The 21,058-nt window shown below is 39.3% G+C and overlaps 1 protein-coding gene across 5 annotated transcripts in view; it reads right to left on the bottom strand.

The window, feature by feature from the left end:
* Positions 1–21,058, bottom strand: part of EMB (embigin) — a 128,129-nt gene that overhangs the window by 10,936 nt on the left and 96,135 nt on the right. For 2 of the 5 annotated variants that reach the window (XM_010857185.1, XM_010857182.1), the window contains exons 5-7: positions 9,690–9,770; positions 9,392–9,581; positions 9,074–9,162 (exon numbers count right to left, since the gene is read on the bottom strand). In XM_010857185.1, the coding sequence (XP_010855487.1) occupies positions 9,074–9,162; positions 9,392–9,581; positions 9,690–9,770 (360 nt within the window). The remainder of the gene's footprint in view (positions 1–9,073; positions 9,163–9,391; positions 9,582–9,689; positions 9,771–21,058) is intronic. The other 3 variants (XM_010857184.1, XM_010857186.1, XM_010857187.1) reach the window with 3 other exon arrangements.

Here is a 21,058-nt window from a genome sequence, read left to right as displayed (position 1 = left end):
AGAACAACATAAGCAAAGCAATAAAGGTCAACCAGTAGCCTCCATGATGAAATCAATTCCTTCTGATGGACTTCAAGGGATGTATTAGAGAATGTACATTTATACTGGAGATAGAAACTTGTCAACAAAGATGACTTTTGTTGATATTTTTTCTTTTACTAATTTTAGCAGGTTTTGTGTTTTGTTTTTCCTTTTTGTTGGTTTGCTAGCAGAGAGTGTTTGAAATTATGTGTACATTTTAATAATATTATGTTGACAAATTTTATAGATATTGTTTGCTATTCGTTATCCTATTTTTAGATTTTATTTTGGGGAGGGTCAGGGTGGAAAATGGAAAGATCAATTTTAGTTGCTAAAATTAGGTTTCCAGATTAAATATATTTTCTAAATGCTCTTGGCTTTCTACTCCCCAAAGATAACTGAGCATTTTATGGATATGTGAATTATAAAGATGAGGAAGGGGAAAATAATCATAATAACTAGAAAATAAATTCTGACTTCTATATCCACTTGTATGGGCTTCCCTGGTGGCTCAGATGGTAAAGAATCTGTCTGCAATGCAGGAGACCAGGGTTTGATCCCTGAATCGGGACGATCCCCTGGAGAAGGGAATGACAACCCACTCCAGTATTCTTGCCTAGAGAATTCCATGGACAGAGAAGCCTGGAGGGCTACAGTCTATGGAGTTGCAAAGAGTCAGACACAACTGAGCAACTAACACACACACACACACACACACACACACTCCTCCACATAACCACTTGTATAGGGGATAAAAATAGGGTTGGATTTCTTCACAATTTGTCTTTAGGTGATGAACGTTATAGTGACGAATGTGGGAAGTCTTCCATTTTCCTTATGGTTTCACATGGGGCTAAATACAATTGCACACATCACCCTCTCCTTCATCAGTAAATCTGCCCAGCATAGTGTTGAATGAGGCACTGCTAAAAATAGAGATGCAAGAGAGAAAGATATATCACCAGTGCAAATGGTCCAGAAATCTTAAGATGGCAGAGCAATCTATAAGTCAATGATTACTGTACCTGTTATAACCAAGCAAACCCATTTAGACAAGATGGAATGAGGTATAATTTTACATTAACCAAATGTGTGAACTGCCAATCATAATTTATAATCACCCCCACTAACAGTTTATGAGCACCTAGAAAGGTACCACTAGGGCGCTCCTGAGGAAGGAGAGACGTGAGACACATGTGACTGTTGTGACTGAGCTCATCCCAGTCACAAGAAACTGGTGAGCTGATCTTGCCAGAGAATATTCTGAGCACTCCTTCTGAGAGCCTACTAGCGTCCCATATTCCCTTTCAGTCACCATGAGGCTGAGGGACTTTAAGGGAAATGTGGTCATTATTTGTCCATTTCAAAGATCAGACCATGAGTGTTTGAATTAGTCAGCACAATGTGACGGTGATGTGACAAACATAAGATTTAGGTCCGGGAAATATCTGAGTTAGAATTATAGTTTCAGTGTCACTAGCGTTGAGGACATAGGCAGATTATTACCACCCCCCCCCACAGTGTTACTGTAAAGAACTAAGTACAGGAACATAATATATCACAGTGCTTGGTGTAGAGCAGTTGTTGTGGTTTAGTTGCTAAGTCGTGTCCAACTCTTTTGCGACTCCATGGAATGTAGCCCACCAGGCTCCTCTATCCATGGGATTTCTCAGGCAACAATAATTGGAGTGGATTTCCATTTCCTTCCCCAGGGATCTTGCTGACCCAGGGATCAAATCCACGTCTTCTGCACTGGCAAGTGGATTCTTTAACGCTGAGCCACCAGGAAAGCCCTTGGTGTAACGTGAACACCACAAAGTTCAAACTTTTGTTGTGTCCATGTACTGGTGCTCTTCTTAATAGAGCTTTCTTATGATTTATAACGCCCATGGTCTTCCTACATTAGCCAGCTTAATGGTGTAGATTATTGTCATGTGCAAGAATGATTTCTAGGCCATGTGGAAGACAGAAGAAATAAAACACAGAATGAAAAGAGAACTGGAAATTCATCTGAATTCATTTCAGAACTTTAAGAATGTATGAAAACACCCCTGAATGAGGAAAAGCATTCAAACTGAGTCTTTTACAGAACACCCAGCTAATCTGAGAAAGGTGATTTAAATGATGGAAAATAAAAAATGAATTCACAGGGGACAACGTCCAGAAGAATGATGAAACAGTAACTTTGAGATGCTGGTGGTGGTACCAATTCATTCTTTAATAATATATATATTTAAAAATTTGCTGTGAAGCTGTAAAACAAATTCTACTGCTTGAAAAACTCATTCAAGTCCTTGGCTAACATAGATGAATAAGAGTTTGTTTGTATAAGAATTACAATTTAAGTATAAATTAGAACAATTTAAATCAGGGGACCTAATTACCTCTCCTTACCATAAAAAGAAATGAAATTGGTTAAAAGTTAAAAAGAAATTATTGTTTCCAGAACTATGTAGTATATGGAGCAGAAAGAATAAATGGAATAATAACTTTACATATTATTATAAAACCTAAGAATATAAAGAAAATGGCCCATTCAATACATACTGAATTTAACAAGGCAGAATACAGCAAGTAATACTTTGATACACTGTGAGCTAAATTTTTAAATACTATTCACGTGTCTTTTTATAATACAAGTAAAGAGGGTATCTCTCATGTAAGTGTTGTTACTAGATCATTTTTTTTTTATCCAGTTCTATTTCCTCTGTGGCTACTCCTTCAGGGCCATTTGAAGGTCCAGACAGCACTCTAATAGAAGAACCCATACAAGAAAGGAGAAGGCAATGGCACCCCACTCCAATACTCTTGCCTGGAAAATCCCATGGATGGAGCAGCCTGGAAGGCTGCAGTCCATGGGGTCACTGAGGGTCGGACACGACTGAGGGACTTCACTTTCACTTTTCACTTTCATGCACTGGAGAAGGAAATGGCAACCTACTCCAGTGTTCTTGCCTGGAGAATCCCAGGGACAGGGGAGCCTGGTGGGCTGCCGTCTATGTGGTCGCACAGAGTCGGACACAACTGAAGTGACTTAGCCTTAGCCTAGCCATACAAGAAAACCAGAAGCAAAGCTAGCACCCAAAAGAAGACTGACTGTACATACTGACATGAACATGAGAACTGTATTTTAAGTTCCTGAAAAATAAGACAATAACTTTAAACGTCACAATGTTAAAAGGTTTAATTTAGCCTGAACCAAAGAACATATTTTGTTTCGTTTTTCTTATGGTAGAGCCAGTTTCCTCAGGAGGCACTGGAGAAGAAGACAACAGAAGTCTGGGGAGAGGCTGGATTGAATTCCCTGGTGACCTCGGTATTAAATTCCCTACTCTCATTCAACCCTCCAGTTTTTCAGTCCTAGATGGGGGTGAGTCCTGGATGGGTCATATTCCAGGGCACAGATTGGGCCTTGTTTTCTAAGGCTAGGAATTTGGAGGTATAAATAACTCAGCTTCATACTCAGCATGTTTTTTTCTGGTTTGGGAGGGTCTCTCCTCCTATCTGGGGAAATAAGTACCAAATTGAGCTTGGACTGTGAAAGCATAGGTGACCGTGCTTCGGTTTAAGGTTAGTAAGACCTAATTGAGAAAAAAGAAGCCACCCAAGGATTTCAGCAAGGTTTGCAGCCAGGTCTGGCCGATAATGAGATGTTATTTTTCTCTGGTGTCTCTTTTCTGTGTGTATTTCCATATTTGAGATTTTGCTGTGAAGAGGAACGACTGTGCCAGCTAAGAATGGAGTTATTCTTGGGTCTCCTGACAAAACATTATCAGCTCAGGAGCACTTTCCAATCGGACTCCATTCCAATATTCCCAAGAGCTGACATGGTTTTACTACTAAATGGAGTATGAGAACACAGAAGTACTTTGAGGGATAAAGTCCTACCTGGAAAGATCAACTCTACTTTTGGAGAGGCCTCAATTAAAAGACTGGCTTCCCTGGTGGCTGAGGGTAAAAGAATCTGCCTGCCAATGCAGGAGACATGGGTTCAATCCCTAGGTCGGGAAGATTCCTTGGAGGAGAAAATGGCAACCCACTCCAGTATTGTTGCCTGGAAAATCCCATGGAGAGGAACCTGGCAGGCTACAGTCCATGGAATTGCAAAGAATCAGACACGACTGAGTGACTAAGCAACTAAACACCTGCAGATTAAGTAGTTTTGAGCTTGGTTAACATAGAGATTCTTTTCTGAAGCCACAAGGTTCCTTCCAAACCTCAGATGGAACAGAGCCACCCTTCTTGAGTTCCACATGGAGAGGTACAACATCTACATATTTGGCACTGCTTTTTCATACTGTAGCTCTGATACAGTTATTTCTGGAGTCAGGCTAGGCTCACCTTAAAACAACCACTGCTTTGAAGATAAACTGTGAAACTGGTTTGGTTGAGCACCAGTTAAGGGCACAGTTTCTGCTTTCCCAGCTTGTGGATCTCCCAGACACCTATTCTGCTTTTCAATTTCAGCATTAATTTTGGAAATTAATCAGGCCATGCTTCAGCATGGGAATGTGTGTTGAAATATGATCAAAATATTGAAAATTCACCCACAAGCTAAGAATCAAAAGTAGACACAGGTAACATTTGAGACGGCAGAAGATACATTGGCCTGCAGTAAGCCTCTAAGAGGCACAGGCTTGGAAGGCATAACTGGTAGCTGAAGGGTGCTTTTCAAGAAAATCCTGGGTATTTTATGAGGTTTGGGTGAGGAACACATGGATATGCTATGAAAGCATCCCAGGTTAAATGTTAACTGCAGATAACTGGCAGTGACTGAGGGATACCACAGGGAAACAAAACACATTCTGTATTCTTTGCATCTCTTCTGTTTCCTTGATGATACCCTAAACTAAAAATCAAAGTGATATTAATCACTGCTCTGGTATGCTTTCTTTGGCTGTTAAGAGTGATGTGCATCCAACTTAGAAAAGGTACTATACTCAGGGAACACTGATTTGTTCAAACCTCCAGAGGTAACAGCTGGTTCTGGGTTTCTGCTTATGTTTAGAAATATTTAAGAATAGAAGGACAGTGTTAGAGCATTCTAATGTGTCCTGTTGACTTTATGGGACTCTGGATAAAGTAGGACACACACTCTTTGGGTTGAAAGAATTCAAGTTTTAAGATAGTAAATTTGCTGATTCAGATGTGTCAAGGAAGGTAAGGTCTAGGAACCACTTAGTGGAAGTGAAAGCCCTATGGAGCTGTAAGCTTAGAGATTTCTATTTGCATATTTGTGGACTAGAAAACATCAGCCTGTATCACTTTTGGCTCAAGGATATTTAGGTGTTATTGAATTAGAAAAAGATTCTCCCACGTAGTCAAAGCCAGCTAACTAGCATTCTATTAATACACTATACACTTCTATCAATACACTTTGAAGCTGAAGTTCCAACTGTTTCTATTATTCTGTTCTTCCCTACTTTGACTTGTTGGATGCTCCCAGGTGAGGACAGATGGCTGGGAGAAGAGAGGTTTCATAGCACTTGGTACTATCAAAATCTCACTGTGTCTTCTAAGTTCTTTGTCCTATTACTTATTCTTTACCAACAAAATTTCTGCATCTTGGTACTAAGAACTTTTAACACTGATTGTTATTATAGACATGTTCAGTATCCACTTTAGAATATTTCACCTGCTGCTGAAAAACATGGTAGACCACCACTGCTCTTTCTCAGTGAAAGGTAATCACTGACATATTAGCAGTTGCAAGCTTCAGGCATGACCTTTGCTTTCTCCCTGTACTGTCACCAACAGACAAACACACAAAGTCAGCAGGTTTTTTTCACAACATACTAATCAGGGATGTTCAGGTTTTTTATAATCTTGTAGTACAGTCAAAGATGGAGAAGCTCTATAGAATTAGTAAAAACAAGACCTGGAACTGACTGCTGCTCAGATCATGAGCTCCTTATTGCAAAATTCAGGCTTAAATTGAAGAAAGTAGGGAAAACCACTAGGCCATTCAGGGATGAGCTAAATCAAATCCCTATGACTATACAGTGGAGGTGACAAATAGGCTCAAGGGATAAGATCTGGTAGACAGACAGCCTGAAGAACTACGGATGGAGGTTTGTAACATTGCACAGGAGGCAGTGACCAAAACCATTACAAAGAAAACGAAATCCAAAAAGGCAAAATGGCTGTCTGAGGAGGCCTGCCAAATAGCTGAGGAAAGAGGAGAAGTGAAAGGCAAAGGAGTAAGGTGAAAGATATATCCATCTGAATGCAGAGTTCCAAAGAACAGCAAGGAAAAATAAGAAGGCCTTCCTAAAAGAACAATGCAAAGAAACAGAGGAAAACAATAGAATGGGAAAGATGGGAGATCTCTCTTCAACAGCATCGGAGATCTCAAGGGAACATTTCATGCAAGGATCATGATAAAGGACAGAAACAGTAAGAACCTAACAAAGCAAAAGAGATTAAGAATAGGTGGCAAGAATACACAAAAGAACTTTACAGATAAGGTCTTACTAACCCAGATAACCAGGATGGTATAGTCACTCACCTAGAGCCTGACATCCTAGAGTCTGAAGTCAAGTGGGCCTTAGCAGGAATTACTAATTTTAATTAGAAAAGACCTTGATGCTTAGAAAGACTGAAGGCAAGAGGAGAAGGAAGCAGCAGAGGATGAGATGGTGAGATGGCATCACCAACTCAATGTACATGAATTTGACCAAACTCCAGGAGACAGTGGAGGACAAAGGAGCCTGATGTGCTGCAGTCTGTGGGGTCACAAAGAGTTGGACACGACTTACTGACTGAAAAACAACAGTAACAAATCAACCAATTCCCATAAAAGGAGAAAGAGGGACTTTGCTGATAAACTGTTTGGAGGTCTCAGGCGCATGCACTCCAGTTGACTCATGTAGCAGAATTTGGTGGGGGGCGGTGCTCAATTAGAGGATAAAATAGGCTCAAATAGAGGATAAAATGGGCTTTTCATCTACACTCAATTGAAAAGATAACCTTTCTTAGGAAAAGTCATAGACAATCCACATGGAAAAATAGTAATACAGGATATTTGTAAAAATATACACTAGTCTAGAAGTCTTATAAGATCTAAACAACCATAATATGAATTATTCTCAAGTGCTGTTAAATTATATTCAAATGAAATAATTCCTCCAAGTAATAGTCACCTGAAATAAACAGAATTATTTTACCAACAAGAATCTTGAAGGGCCCAAATTATTAATTATATAAAATCTTTAAGATATAGGACACACTTAAAAGTTACACTGTTAAGTGGGCATTTAAAACTAATACACTGAAAATAAACTGTTTCAAGAAATCTATCAGAAGCAAAAAAGTAAATATTCAGTGGCTCTTTGTATTCCTCAAGCACTTGATTTCAAACCTAGACCTTGTGTAGGTGCTTCTAACAAAAGCCAGCATCAACCTAGTTACTCAAAATAGATATAAATCAAGAGGCCGCCTTTAAGACTGGCATTAAATTTCTTAGTGTTAAAGTGTTAGTCACTCAGTCATGTCTGACTCTTTGCCACCCCATGGACTGTAGCCTATCAAGCTCCTCTGTGCATGGAATTCTCCAGGCAAGAATACTGGAGTGGGTAGCCATTCTCTTCTCCAGGGACCTTCCCAACCCAGGGATCAAACCAGGGTCTTCTGCATTGCAGGCATATTCTTTACTGTCTGAGCCACCAGGGAAGTCCCAAAAACATGGTACATTGTAAATGAAAATGCTTCTCTTCACATTAGAGGCCAGAATGATCAGTTCCAAGTAGTAATGTAAGAATTTATTATGAGTGCTAATAAGAAAAAATGAATTTAATATTCAAACTTTGAATAGGTATGACAGTACATACTTCTAGAAAACCGTGCTATTTAGAAGAAGAGAAAAAAGCAATTTTTAAAGCTGAATCTCCTGGAGGCACTTTGAGCCTCAAGATTTGATAGGCATTTCCTCAAGACCTCTAGCCTTTCTTTATGCATTTAAAGGAGACACAATAAATTGTTTACTAGGGTTGTGTGTGTCCACAAGTTTAGTATCTGTTAGCTCATTAGAATGTTTGCAGTGGGCAGAGAAAAAGACTGGGGAAAGAAAGGAAAAGAAAAAAGAAGAAAAGAAATAAGGGAAGGAAATTTATACAACGTATCTAACATTCACTAGGTTAAATTAGGCAAATAGAGGAAAGATGGTTAAAAGAGAACATCCATGATCAAAATAATCAAAAGATGATAACAGATTCTGCCTTTGCCAAGACCAAAGTGCATAAATACAGAATTTATTATATTTATTCAGTAGGAACATATACAAAACCACCTGAAGGAAATGAGTCTGCTTGCAGAGGGACTACAGGGAGGCATGAATGAGGCAACGAGCTAAAATCATGACTATGATGGAGCCGGCCATCCTGCTACTGATGGGACTCTGGGGACAGTATACTTGGTCAGAGCAGCTAGCTGTTAATATCATAAAATATGATTTTTTTGTGAAGATAATTACCCAATTTGAACAACTAGTCTATATTATGAGATTAAGACCTTTAAAGTTTTGGTTTAATGGTGGCAAGAGAAAAATACTTTGACTTCCCCCCCCCCCATAGGGGAGAGCTGTGGATTACAGCCTAGGGTTTGGCCTTATTTGATTAAATCAAAAGCAGGCACCCTTTATGCATCCCCGTATTATTTTTAAACCTTATAGGTCCCTAAAATCTCAAGTTCTAGAGCCACTGACACAGAACACCAAAAGTATAATCTCACAGGTTAGGAGTGCAACTCAGACACCCAGAAGAATATTATGAAAGCTCCGGGTTTAGAGAGCTAAATAAATAAGTAAATTCAAAAGAGTACTACAAGAAATGTATAAATGACCGGGCAGCCTGGTCTTTCAAACTAAAACCTGTATTTTCAACTGGGAAGGCACTGGGAAACTCCATTTTCAATATCACCACTTATAATTCCACGGAAAGTGTATGATGACTTTCTTAGTATTGTAATAATCATATTAAAATTTGAGGATTCAGAATTCTATGAGTATCACGCTAGATTACTTAAAGTTATTACTCTATAAATGATTAGTACTGACCTTTCAAATTAAATGTGCCCCTTTGTTGCTTTTTCTCGCCAAAGAAACAAGAATAGCTTCCCATCTGTTTGCTGTTAATGACGGCGACCCTAAAGATAATTTATGTTATTAATACAGGCTTAGTTCTCAAAAATGCTTCTTAATGAACACCAAAAGACTCAGCCTTTGATCAAAATTTTAAAAAAGAAACAATTCTGTAAATGTGCAAATTAGAGTATTAGCATACCATTCAAGCGACAGCAAATGAAAGAATGCTCAGTCAGCAAAAGTATCTGGAATTTAACCGATTTCATACAGGTTAAAATCGTGTATACTCACCTATGTTGGGTATACAGGGTGCCTCCCGTTGCATTGACGAGATAATTATCCTCAAGTAGTTTATCACCTTTCTTCCAAGTCACATTTACTGAATTTAAATCTCCAGATGGTGTGAACTGGCATATGAGCTCCACATTAGAAGGTCTTTCTAAAGTGATATTTTTTTCTACTGGCATATTGGAGTGTTCTACTAGCCACAAAATAAAACAAACGAAAAAAGATGTACAAGTTACATTTAGGGGAAATTCAACATATAAAAAGTTTAAATAATCAACAATAGTGCTATATCTACCGTTACCTAATGTAACATTCCTTTGAAGCATTATTCCTCTGTCAACACAGATTTGGTTCCCTTTATTATTTTCTTTGATAGGCATAGCTGGAAAAAAAAGGTTTGTTGCAACAGTAATAGAATCACAAAAGCCTAACTCTAAGATCTTAATCTACTCAAACTCTTGCTAGCTGACAAGGATATAGGGGGAAGAGTTCTATTTAAAGAAGTGTCATATGCTCCTGACCGGGTAGAAACAGTACAACTGGAAACACAAAAACTAGTGGGAACAGATGGAGAAGGCAATGGCACCCCACTCCAGTACTCTTGCCTGCAAAATCCCATGGACGGAGGAGCCTGGTAGGCTGCAGTCCATGGGGTCGGGAAGACACGACTGAGTGACTTCACTTTCACTTTTCACTTTCATGCATTGGAGAAGGAAATGGCAACCCACTCCAGTGTTTTTGCCTGGAGAATCCCAGGGACAAGGGAGCTTGGTGGGCTGCCGTCTATGGGGTCACACAGAGTCGGACACGACTGAAGTGACTTAGCAGCAGTGGGAACAGAAAGGAGTGACTGTTGTAACTCCTTTTACTGATCATGCTATTGGTAGTTACTACAAGAATGTTTGTGATTATACTTTGTATGATATACTAATTCTCTCATTCCCAGTTTTCTTAAATCCATAAGAACTTGTAGGAATGGGATAAAGATGCAGTTGTGGGACAGAAGAATTTAAATAAACATCCTGCAATTCTGAGTTTTCACTGCATTTGAAATACCAGTACAACGCCATTAGGTGATATATCTATATATTAATAGGAAGATGTAAACATTTATTTATATATATATATCAAATTTTAGGAAGATACATAGAGCCGACTTATTAAAATTTTGAACAGTGGTAAATTAAAAACAAAAATCAAGTATGCACACTGCTCTTTCTATACTAATTGTACCACTGGTAACCAAATAAGAAACAAGGATAACTTTCTCTTTATAGAATTTCAACAAATAAATGCAGAAATCACAGGAACAGGCATTTTGCATCAACCGCTGCAATCATCTCAACAACAGAATTGTGTGTCGCTGAGGAGGAACACCACATTACCTAAGAATTAAGTTTGTCCAAAAAAAAAAGTAAAGTGGAAGGGAGCCCTAAAACTAAGTCTCTCAATCCAATGACTAGTTTTTGGGAAATACAGAGAATAGAAAAACATTTTAAAACATGCATTTTAAAAAAAGTAAAATAAATTATAATATTTAGGGATGTACACCTAAGTGATAAAACAATCTTAAAAAGCACGGAAGAGACTATACAAAAATCAGACCAGTGATGCTTACTTCTACTGGGAAGGAAGAGGCTGGGTTTGAGAGAGGACATTGCTTTATAGAAACATTTTCCATCTCATGTTCAATAGTATAGTATCATTAAAAGCATAATACAGAGCCAAAACGTAGAAAGAAAAAAAAACTGAATTTAAAACAGCATAACATCACTCTTAATTACATTTAAAACTTTACAAAAATGCTTCTTTAAGCAATGGCTAGGTGCAAAGTTTTTCGAACAGTGAAGTACAGCTAGTGTGAAGCGCTTTGTGAGTGAGCACATGCTTGAAATGACTACCCATGTAATTCCAAAACTGCTGAATTGAATTTTATGCCCAAAAAGCAAAACAAAACAAAACTCCTAGGTATGGAAAGACCTTAACAAAATCCAATTATACAGGAGAAAAAAATACGAGTCAGGTAAAACTGAAGGGATTTATACATTTCAGCAGATGTACATGCACAAATTATACTAGGTACTAGTAACAGGAGAAAATGTGTCTAGATCTGCTGTATTTGGTCCTGAGCTTCTGTTTTCTGTAAATTTTCCTCGCTCTAGGACAGCCATAAATCTTAGTCCTGTCTGTCAAAGAAATCTACTTCTTCCTAAGAGTCTCTGTCTATAGAATATTCTATCCTGCCACATTACAGAAAGTGCTTTCTCTTGGGTTAAAAATGGCCTACTTAACCTGATGACTTCTTTCCAAGCGTGTTTTTGTCTGATGTCTTCGAAACATCAGATGTTGCCAGAGACTACCTCTATGTGCTCAGTCATATCCAACTCTTTGCAACCCTATGGACTGTAGGCCACCAGGCTCCTCTGTCCATGGGGATTCTCCAAGCAAGAATACTGGAGTGGATTGCCATACCCTCCTCCAGGGGATCTTCCCAACTCAGGGATCGAAACCAAGTCTCCCACATTGCAGGTGGATTCTTTATCATCTGAACCACCAGGGAAGCCCCACTCCTCAAAATTCCCTTTGTGTGCTCAGTCACTAAGTCATGTCCAACTCTTTGGGACCTCATAGTCTATAGCCCACCAGACTCCTCTGCCCATGGGATTCTCCAGGTAAGAATACTGGAATGAGTTGCCATTTCCTTCTCCATGGGATCTTCCTGACCCAGGGATGGAACCAGTGTCTCCTGTATCTCCTGCATTGGCAGGAGGATTCTTTACCACTGAGCCACCTGGGAAACCCGAAATTCCCTTAACTTTGCTCTTGTTTCACAATCCTAACATTGTGAAAATGTGTACATTAATTAATGTGTACATTAATTCTTCCAACTACCCCTAAATGTTGTTCTCCCTTGGGACTTTGCTCTCTAGTCTTTTTACTTTTCAATTTGACCTTCCCATGTTGGACTCAACTATTATTTCTAATATCCTTTATTTGTAAAACTGTTAGCTCCATTCAAGACTTTCTTCCTGACCTCCAGGCCCACAGCTCCAGCTGTCTACTGAGCATCTAAATCTAGATATCCCAAATGTTCTTCAATTTCAAAAGGGCCAAGGGAGATGCATTAGCCTTCTCTTCTCCTGACCCCTAAGAAAATCACATCCAGTAGAATTCAGTTGATTTTTATCTCTGAAATGTAAGATTTGCCCAGTTGTCTCTAACGCCCTTACTTAGAGGCTTTGATGAGATTGAGAACATGCTACCCCCAAAATATGGCACCTTGGTATACTAACTATCTTAAGCTGAAGGAGTTTGTGAAAACAGCAGAAGCAGGAAGGTCACTGGCATTCCCCTTGCCCACCTCTCCTGAAACAGCTCATAAAACCCTGATGCAAAGGTGCCCTCTCTGTACCTGGGGGAAAGGAGCATCTTTATTTCCAAAGACAAAGGGACACATAGAAGAATTCTAACAACAGGATTTTCTAAATTTCTCCCAGTTTATTACATGTATCTCATACTCTCTATCATATTCTCCTATAACTATTCACTTTTCATCAAGCCTAGCACAAAAATATGCAGATTTAACTGTTTCCTTGGGTCTTCATTTCCTTATGAAGGATGTGTGTCACATAAAACTTACATTAAATTAATATTCATGCTTTTCTCCTATTAATCTACTTTTTCAGTTTAATTTTCACACCCAGTCAGGGACCCCCTAAGAGGGTCCAGGAAAACCTTCTCCTCCCCTACACTTTCATTATCTTTCACCAGGACCAGAAAAATGACTTCCTAACTTCTCTTGACTACAGTTCCTCTTCTGCTTGTTCTCTATAACAACAACAAAGTTGTCCTTCTAAAGCAAAACTTGGATTATTTATCTGCTCTGATTAGATACCTTTCATCTGCCAAAAAGTGGGGGGTATTCTTTTTCTTTTAATCATAGAAGGAACACTTACCATGAGACCTACCATCTCATCTGTAGGCACACTTCTGTATAGTAGAACTGACTCATCTTGCATAACTGAAACTTAGTACATTTGACTAATACCTCCCCATTTCCCCCTCCCACTAGCCCCTGGCAACTACCACTATATTCTTTGCTTCCATGAAACTGTCAGTCACTCACTTGTGTCTGACTCTTTGTGATCCCATGGATTGAAGCCCACCATGGTCTTCTGTTCATGGAATTCTCCAGGCAAGAATACAGAGGTGGGTAGCCATTCTCTTCTCCAGGGGATCTTAACTTAGGGCTCAAACCTGGGTCTCCTGCATTACAGGTGGATTCTTTACCATCTGAGCCACCAGGGAAGCCCTTGCTTCTTTGAATTTGACTATTTTGGATACCTCATGTCACAACAGCCAAGATACAGAAACACTCCATCCATCCCTCAGTGATGAACAGACAAAAACAATGGGGTATATACAAACAGTGAAACATCACTCAGCCTTAAAAAAGAAGGTAATTCATTCAGCAACAATATACAGCAACACTGATGAACTCTAAGGACACCATACCCATGGACACCACACCATGTGAAATAAGGCAGCCCCAGGACAAACACTACACAATTCCACACATATGGAGGGGTCTGCATCTCTGTAGTCTCTGCTCATAGCAGTCACAGCCTTTGCTGGTACTGCATGGCTCCTCAGAAGACTGAACTGGTTTGGTTTATTCCCCTCCTTCATTTCTGAAAGGAAAGCTGAGTTTGTAAAGAAAGTCTCAGGAAGTCAAAATGTCTAGGACATGTGGCAGACATGAGCATGGTGGACATGTGGACATGCACCATCACTCAAATCTCCAAAACACCCTTTCATATCTGACAAAACTCTGCTTTAGGGATAAAGTCTTTGTAGACATCTGTGAATCTCTTTCCCAGGTCTGAGTTGAGTTTACTCCTGCTGAATGCTGCTCAGCCCAAGTCTTAACTTCTGCAGGGTTCCCCTGTTCAGAGCGAAGAGAGCTGGGCCTCGCTGCAGGGCAAGAGATGCTCAAGGTCAGAGAACCCAGAAAAGGCAATTTGATTCTTGCATTATATCTTTGGCCCCTCATAAGGCTGATGACAAACTTTTCTGGGGAGAACTGGCAGAGAGATGCCGTGCCATTATCACTCCTAGCAGGAAGCAGTGTAGAGGTATTTATGTTCCAGAAGGTGGTTCCAGGGCACCACGCTCTTCTTGGTGAGGCGGTTAACTGGAGCCTCCCAACATAGCAGGAAGTTAGAATATGAATCATTCCCCCATTTCACAAGAGAGTGGCCTGATGTCAGGGGCTCTTGTAGGGGGAGGGCAAAACAAAATATATTGGACACTTCAATTTCCCCATTTATAAAATGGGACAATATATATTTTATGAGACAGTAGAAAGGATTAAATGAGCTATCATGAAAAAGTAGTAGTCATATAACATAGTAATTGCTGAATAATTACCCACTTCTTTCCTCTCACCATTTATCTCACTGGGGGTTATAACAAAGTTATCATGTATGTTGCTAAAAGTTATATATTAATTATATCATTTAATCCTCACAGCAGTTCCACAGTGTTAAGTGCCATTATTCTCTTACTATTTCATGGATGAGGAAGCTAAAGCAAGCAGAGTTTGACTATCTTGCCCAAAATCAAGCATAAATATAATAATACCAGAAAATCTCAAACTTAGGTGTGGCTGAGTCCAGATTCTTATAACCAATAAATAGTATATCCCAGCTCTCAAAGATGTGAAATGCTCATAACAATGGAAATAACTTCATCACTTTCAAACTACTGAACCAAGATTTTAAATGAAAGAAAACATTAATAGAAGATGAAACAAATTTATAACATAACAATATATTTCTTCTGCTTGCTCCTCAGAAGAAAAGCTGTGACAAACCTAGACAGTATATTAAAAAGCAGAGACATCACTTTGCCAACAAAGGTCCATATAGTCAAAGCTATGGTTTTTTTCAGTAGTCATGTACAGATGTGAGAACTGTACCATAAAGAAGGCTAAGCACTGAAAAACTGATGCTTTTGAATTGTGCTGGAGAAGACTCTTGAGAGTCCCTTGGACAGTAAGGATCAAACCAGTCAATCCTAAAAGAAATCAACCTTCAATATTCATTGAAAGGACAGATGCTGAAGCTGAAGCTCCAATACTGATGGGAAGAGCCAAGTCATTGGGAAAGACACTGCTGATGGGAAAGACTGAGGGCAGGAGGAGAAGAGGGCAACAGAGGACGAGATGGTTGGATGGCATCACTGACTCAATGGACATGAGTTTGAACAAACTCCAGGAGATAGTAAAGGACAGGGAAGCCTGGCATGCTGCAGGCCATGGGGTAGCAGAGAGTCAGATACAACTGAGCAACAACAACAAACAATACAGCAGTGTGTTACTAGACGAATGATGTGATTAACATTTTTAATTAAAAATTCTTTTCTTCTCCAGTTTGAGACACAATTGCCATATAACACTATAATAAGTTTACAGCATAATGTTCTGATTTATGTACATTATGAAATGATTACCATAAAAGTTTAAGGGCATCCATCACCTTATACAGATAGAAAATAAAATGAAAAAGAAAAAATATTTTACCTCGATCAACATATTTTAAACATTTATACTTTCAACTAAAGGCTTCCATTAAAACTGCAGGGTAGTCTTTCTTCTTGCCAAGTCACTCTCCAAGCCTTAACTGTTATCTCACTGCTTTTTATATATGCTAGTGTTTCTGCAGCCTGATTTCCTTCCCGTGAAGAAATCACAAGCATTAAAAACATGTAAAAAGTTTTATCTCTAATATGAAAATATTTTTGGTTAGCAAAAAAAATAGTCTGTCCATTTAACTCAATGGACAATGTTTCAACTTCCCCAAAACTCCACAAGTGCAATGCATTTCGGCTGTTTTACTGTGTTATAAAAGCATCCATGACATCTACATCTCTCAAACCATACTCATTTGCTCAGTTCCAGAATTATATTTTTAAAAAGAATGTTCTTTAATTCAGAGTAATTTACCTCTGTCTCAATACAGTCTTAACATTTTAAACGTGTATGAACCTTTCTCAACATAAAAAAAAAAAAAACTGCATAAAAAATTGGCAAAGGACCTGAAAAGAAACTTTTCCAAAGAAGGCATACAGATGGTCAACATGCACATGAAGAGATGCTCAACATCACTAATCATAAAGGGCATGCACATCAAAAGCACCGTGAGATATCACACCTATCAAAATGGCTATTACCCAAAAGCCAACAAATAGCAAGTACTGATAAGAACGTGGGAAAAAGGGAACCCCTGTGCACTACTGGTGGACACGTGAAGTGGTGCACCCATTATGGAAAACGCTATGGAGGTTTCTCAAAAAATTAAATATAGAAACACCATACAATCCAGAAACTCCATTCCTGGGTGTTTATTCAAAAAAACAGAAGCTCTAATTCTAAAAGATACATGCACCCCTATATCCACTGCAGCATTATTTACAATAGCCAAGATACGGAAGCAACCTAAGTGCCCAATAAGAGATGATTGATAAAGAAGATGTAATCTACACACGTGCACACACACACAGGAATATTACTCAGCCATAAAAAAAATAATGAAATCTTGCCATTTTGCAACAACATGAACGACTTAGAGGGTATTATGTAAACCAAAGTAAGTTAAAACAAGACAGTTCCATTTGCAACACGAAGGACCTAGAGGGTATTATGCAAACCAAAATACGTCAGAGAAAGAAAATTACTAAATGATTCCACTTCTATATGGGATATAAAAAGCAGAACAACTGAACAAACACAACCAACCAGAAACATAGTCACAGAAACAGAGAACAAACATATGGTTGCCAGAGGGGAGGTGGGGAGAGGGTTGAGAGAAATAGGTGAGAGAGAATAGGAGGTATGAACTTTCTTACAAAATACAGAAGTCACAGATGAGAAATATACAGTGTGGGGAATATAGCCAATAATAATGTAACATCTTTATATGGTTACAGATGGTGTAGACTTAACTAGACTTATAGTGTTGATCATTTTGAAATATAGAGAAATATATAATCCCTGTAATATGCACCAGAAACTAAAATAGTGTTGTAGTGTTATACTTTAAAAACAAACAAACTCATAGAAAAAGGTATCAGACCCATGATGACCAGAGGCGGGGGTCTGGGGAAGGGAAACAGGATGGTGGCCAAAAGGTACAAACTTCCAATTATAAGATAGATAAGTACTAGGGATGTAATGTACTTCTTGCTTCTTCTGTCTGCCCTCTGTTGGATGAGGGTAAGAGGCTTGTGCAAGCTTCATGATGGGAGGGACTGCCTGTGGGGAAAACTGGGTCTTGCTCTGATGGGTAGGGCCCTGCTCAGTAAATCTTTAATCCTAGGTAGAGCAGTGTTCCGTTGCTGTTAGTTGTTTGGCCTGAGACGACCCAGTCCTGGAGTCTACAGGCTCTGTGGTAGAGCTAATGTTGACCACCAAGGGGACTTATGCCAACACGTGCCTTCCAGGATTGGTGCTGCCAGTGTCCCGGTCCCCACAGCAGGCCACTGCTAACCCATGACTCCACAAGAGACCCTCAAACACACACAGGCAGGTCTAGTTCAGTCTCCCAAGGGGTCACTGCCCCTTTCCCCTGAGCCCCCTGCACAAGGTTTTGTTTGTGCCCTCAAAGAGTTTCTGCTTCCCTGGATCCCATGGAAGTCCTATAATCAAATCTAGCTGGCCTTCAGAGTCAGATTCTTTGGGGATTCCCAGTCCCTTTGCTGTATCCCCAGGTTGGGAAGTCTGATGTGGAGCCTAGAACCTTCATAACATTGTAAGAAATTCTTTGGCATTACTGTTCTCCAGTTTGTGGTTTGCCTACCCAGCGAGTATGGGATTTGATTTTAATGTGATTGTGCCCTCCTACTGTCCTGCAGATCAAAAAGCAACAGTTAGAACCAGATATGGAACAATGAACCGGGTTCAAAATTGGGAAAGGAGTATGTCAAGGCTATATATCGTCACCCGGCTTATTTAACTTAAATGCAGAGTGCATCATGCGAAATGCTGGGTTGAATGAATCACAAGCTGGAATCAAAATTTCCAAGAGAATTATCAACAACCTCAGATAGGCAGATGATACCATTCAAATAGCAGAATGTGAAGAAGAACTAAAGAGACTCATGATGAGGGTGAAAGAGGAGACTGAAAAAGCAGGTTTGAAACTCAACATTCAAAAAACTAAGATCATAAAAACTAGTCCTATCACATCACAGCAAATAGATGTAGGAAAAGTGGAAATAGTGACAGATTTCATTTTCTTGGGCTCCAAAATCACTGCAAACAGTGACTCAAGCCATAAAATTAAGACACTTGTCCTTGGAAAAAAACAATGGCAAACATAGACAGCATATTAAAAAGCAGAGACATTACTTTGCCAACAAAGTCCATATAGTCAAAACTATGACTTTTCCAATTCATGTACAGATGTGAGAGTTGGACCACAAAAAGCACTGAGTGCTGAACAATTGATGCTTTTGAATTGTGGTGCTGAAGAAGACTCTTGAAAGTCCTTGGGACAACAAGGAGATCAAACCATTCAATCCTAAAGAACATCAACCCTGAATATTCATTGGAAGGACTGATGCTAGAGCTGAAGCTCCAATACTCTGGCCATTTGATATGAAGAGCAGAATCATTGGAAAAGACTCTCATGCAAGGAAAGATTGAGGGCAAGAGAAGAAGGGGATGACAGAAGATGAGATGGTTGGATGGCATCACTGACTCAATGGACATGAGTTTGAGCAAACTCCGGGAGATAGTGAACAACAGGGAAGCCTGGTATGCTACAGTCCATGGGATGGCAAAGAGTTGGACACAACGTAGCCACTCAACAACAACAAAAAGGGATGTTATCCTGTACAACAGGATAAACATGATTAACACCTGCTGTATGTTATATATGAAAGTTGTTAAGAGAGTAAAGCCTAACAGTTCTCATCATAATGAAACTTTTTATTTTTTTGCTCATACCACATGACTTGCAGGATCTCAGTTCTCTAACCTGCAATTGAATCTGGGTCACAGAAGTGAAAGCCTGGAATTCTAACCACTAGGCTACTAGGGAACTCTCTTAATTTTTTTATCTGCATACGATAGTGGCTATTCAATAAACTTATATGGTAATAATTTCATGATGTATATAAGTCATATTATGATGTATACCTTAAACAGTGCTATATGTCAATGATATCTCAATAAAACTGGAAGGGGAAAAAAAGTATGTGGACCTTTAAGCCATTTGTAACCTTCCACTCCAGTACTCTTGCCTGGAAAATCCCATGGACGGAGGAGCCTGGTAGGCTGCAGACCATGGGGTCGCGAAGTCGGATACGACTGAGTGACTTCACTTTCACTTTTTCCTTTCATGCATTGGAGAAGGAAATGGCAACCCACTCCAGTGTTCTTGCCTGGAGAATCCCAGGGACGGGGGAGCCTGGTGGGCCGCCGTCTATGGGGTTGCACAGAGTCAGACACGACTGAAGTGACTTAGCAGCAGCAGCAGCAGCAGCAGACCTTAATGGGTTCATTTAGGAATCATATTATGTGAAATAAAAATCTACTTTGTTCTTACATTTAAAAAAAAGAAACAAATGGAAAAAGCAAATTAAAATTTTTCACATAGAACAGCGTTTCCAAACATGCTTTAAAAATAGAAACTCTTATAAAAAGAGGTAAGTACATTAAGGACATTATGCTAAGTGAAATAACCCAGAGACAGAGAAAAAAATACTGTATGATTTCACTAATATGAAAGTGAAAGTAGCCCAGTCATCTCCGACTCTTTGCGACCCCATGGACTGTATAGTCCATGGAATTCTCCAGGCCAGAATACTGGAATGGGTAGCTTTTCCCTTCTCCAAGGAATCTTCCCAATCCAGGGATCAAATCCAGGTCTCCCACATTGCAAGCAGATTCTTTACCTGCTGAGCCACAAGGGAAGCCCAAGAATATTGGAGTGGGTAGCCTTTCCCTTCTGCAGCAGATCTCCCCAACCCAGGAATCGGACCCAGGTCTCCTGCATTGCAGGCAAATTCTTTACCAATTGAGCTATGAGGGAAGCCCCTTCACTAATATGTGGAATCTAAAAAGAAAGTCAAATTCAAACAAGCAGAGAGCAGAATGTTGATGTTATCAGGGACAGAAGAAGGGTGGGGATGGGGTGATCAAAGGGTATGTATGAGGTTGCAGTTACATAGAATGAGTAAGACTAGAGAGTCTAAGACTTTATAGCTACTATATATAGGCATAAAGACTATAATTAATAATTCTGTATAGAACACTGGAAATATGCTAAGACAGTAGGTTTCAAGTGCATTCTTCACACACAAAAAATGATAACTATGTGAGAAGATGACATGCTAATTAGCTTGACTGTAGCAACATGTATGTGTATGTGTATATAGTCATGTTGTATATCTATGTACAAATTTTAAGTATATATATATATATATATATATATATATATATATGTAGGAAAATTTAACTAAATAGATATTCCAAGTCAAATGAGATCTAAATCACAGGTGACAACAGAGTATGCAGTTCAGTTCAGTCGCTCAGTCATGTCTGACTCATGAATCGCAGCACGCCAGGCCTCCCTGTCCATCACCAGCTCCTGAAGTTCACTCAGA

This window comes from Bison bison, unplaced genomic scaffold, assembly GCF_000754665.1.
Source record: "Bison bison bison isolate TAMUID 2011002044 unplaced genomic scaffold, Bison_UMD1.0 scf7180017864378, whole genome shotgun sequence".
Classification (NCBI taxonomy): domain Eukaryota; kingdom Metazoa; phylum Chordata; class Mammalia; order Artiodactyla; family Bovidae; genus Bison; species Bison bison.
This window is presented reverse-complemented; position numbering and strand designations above follow the sequence as displayed.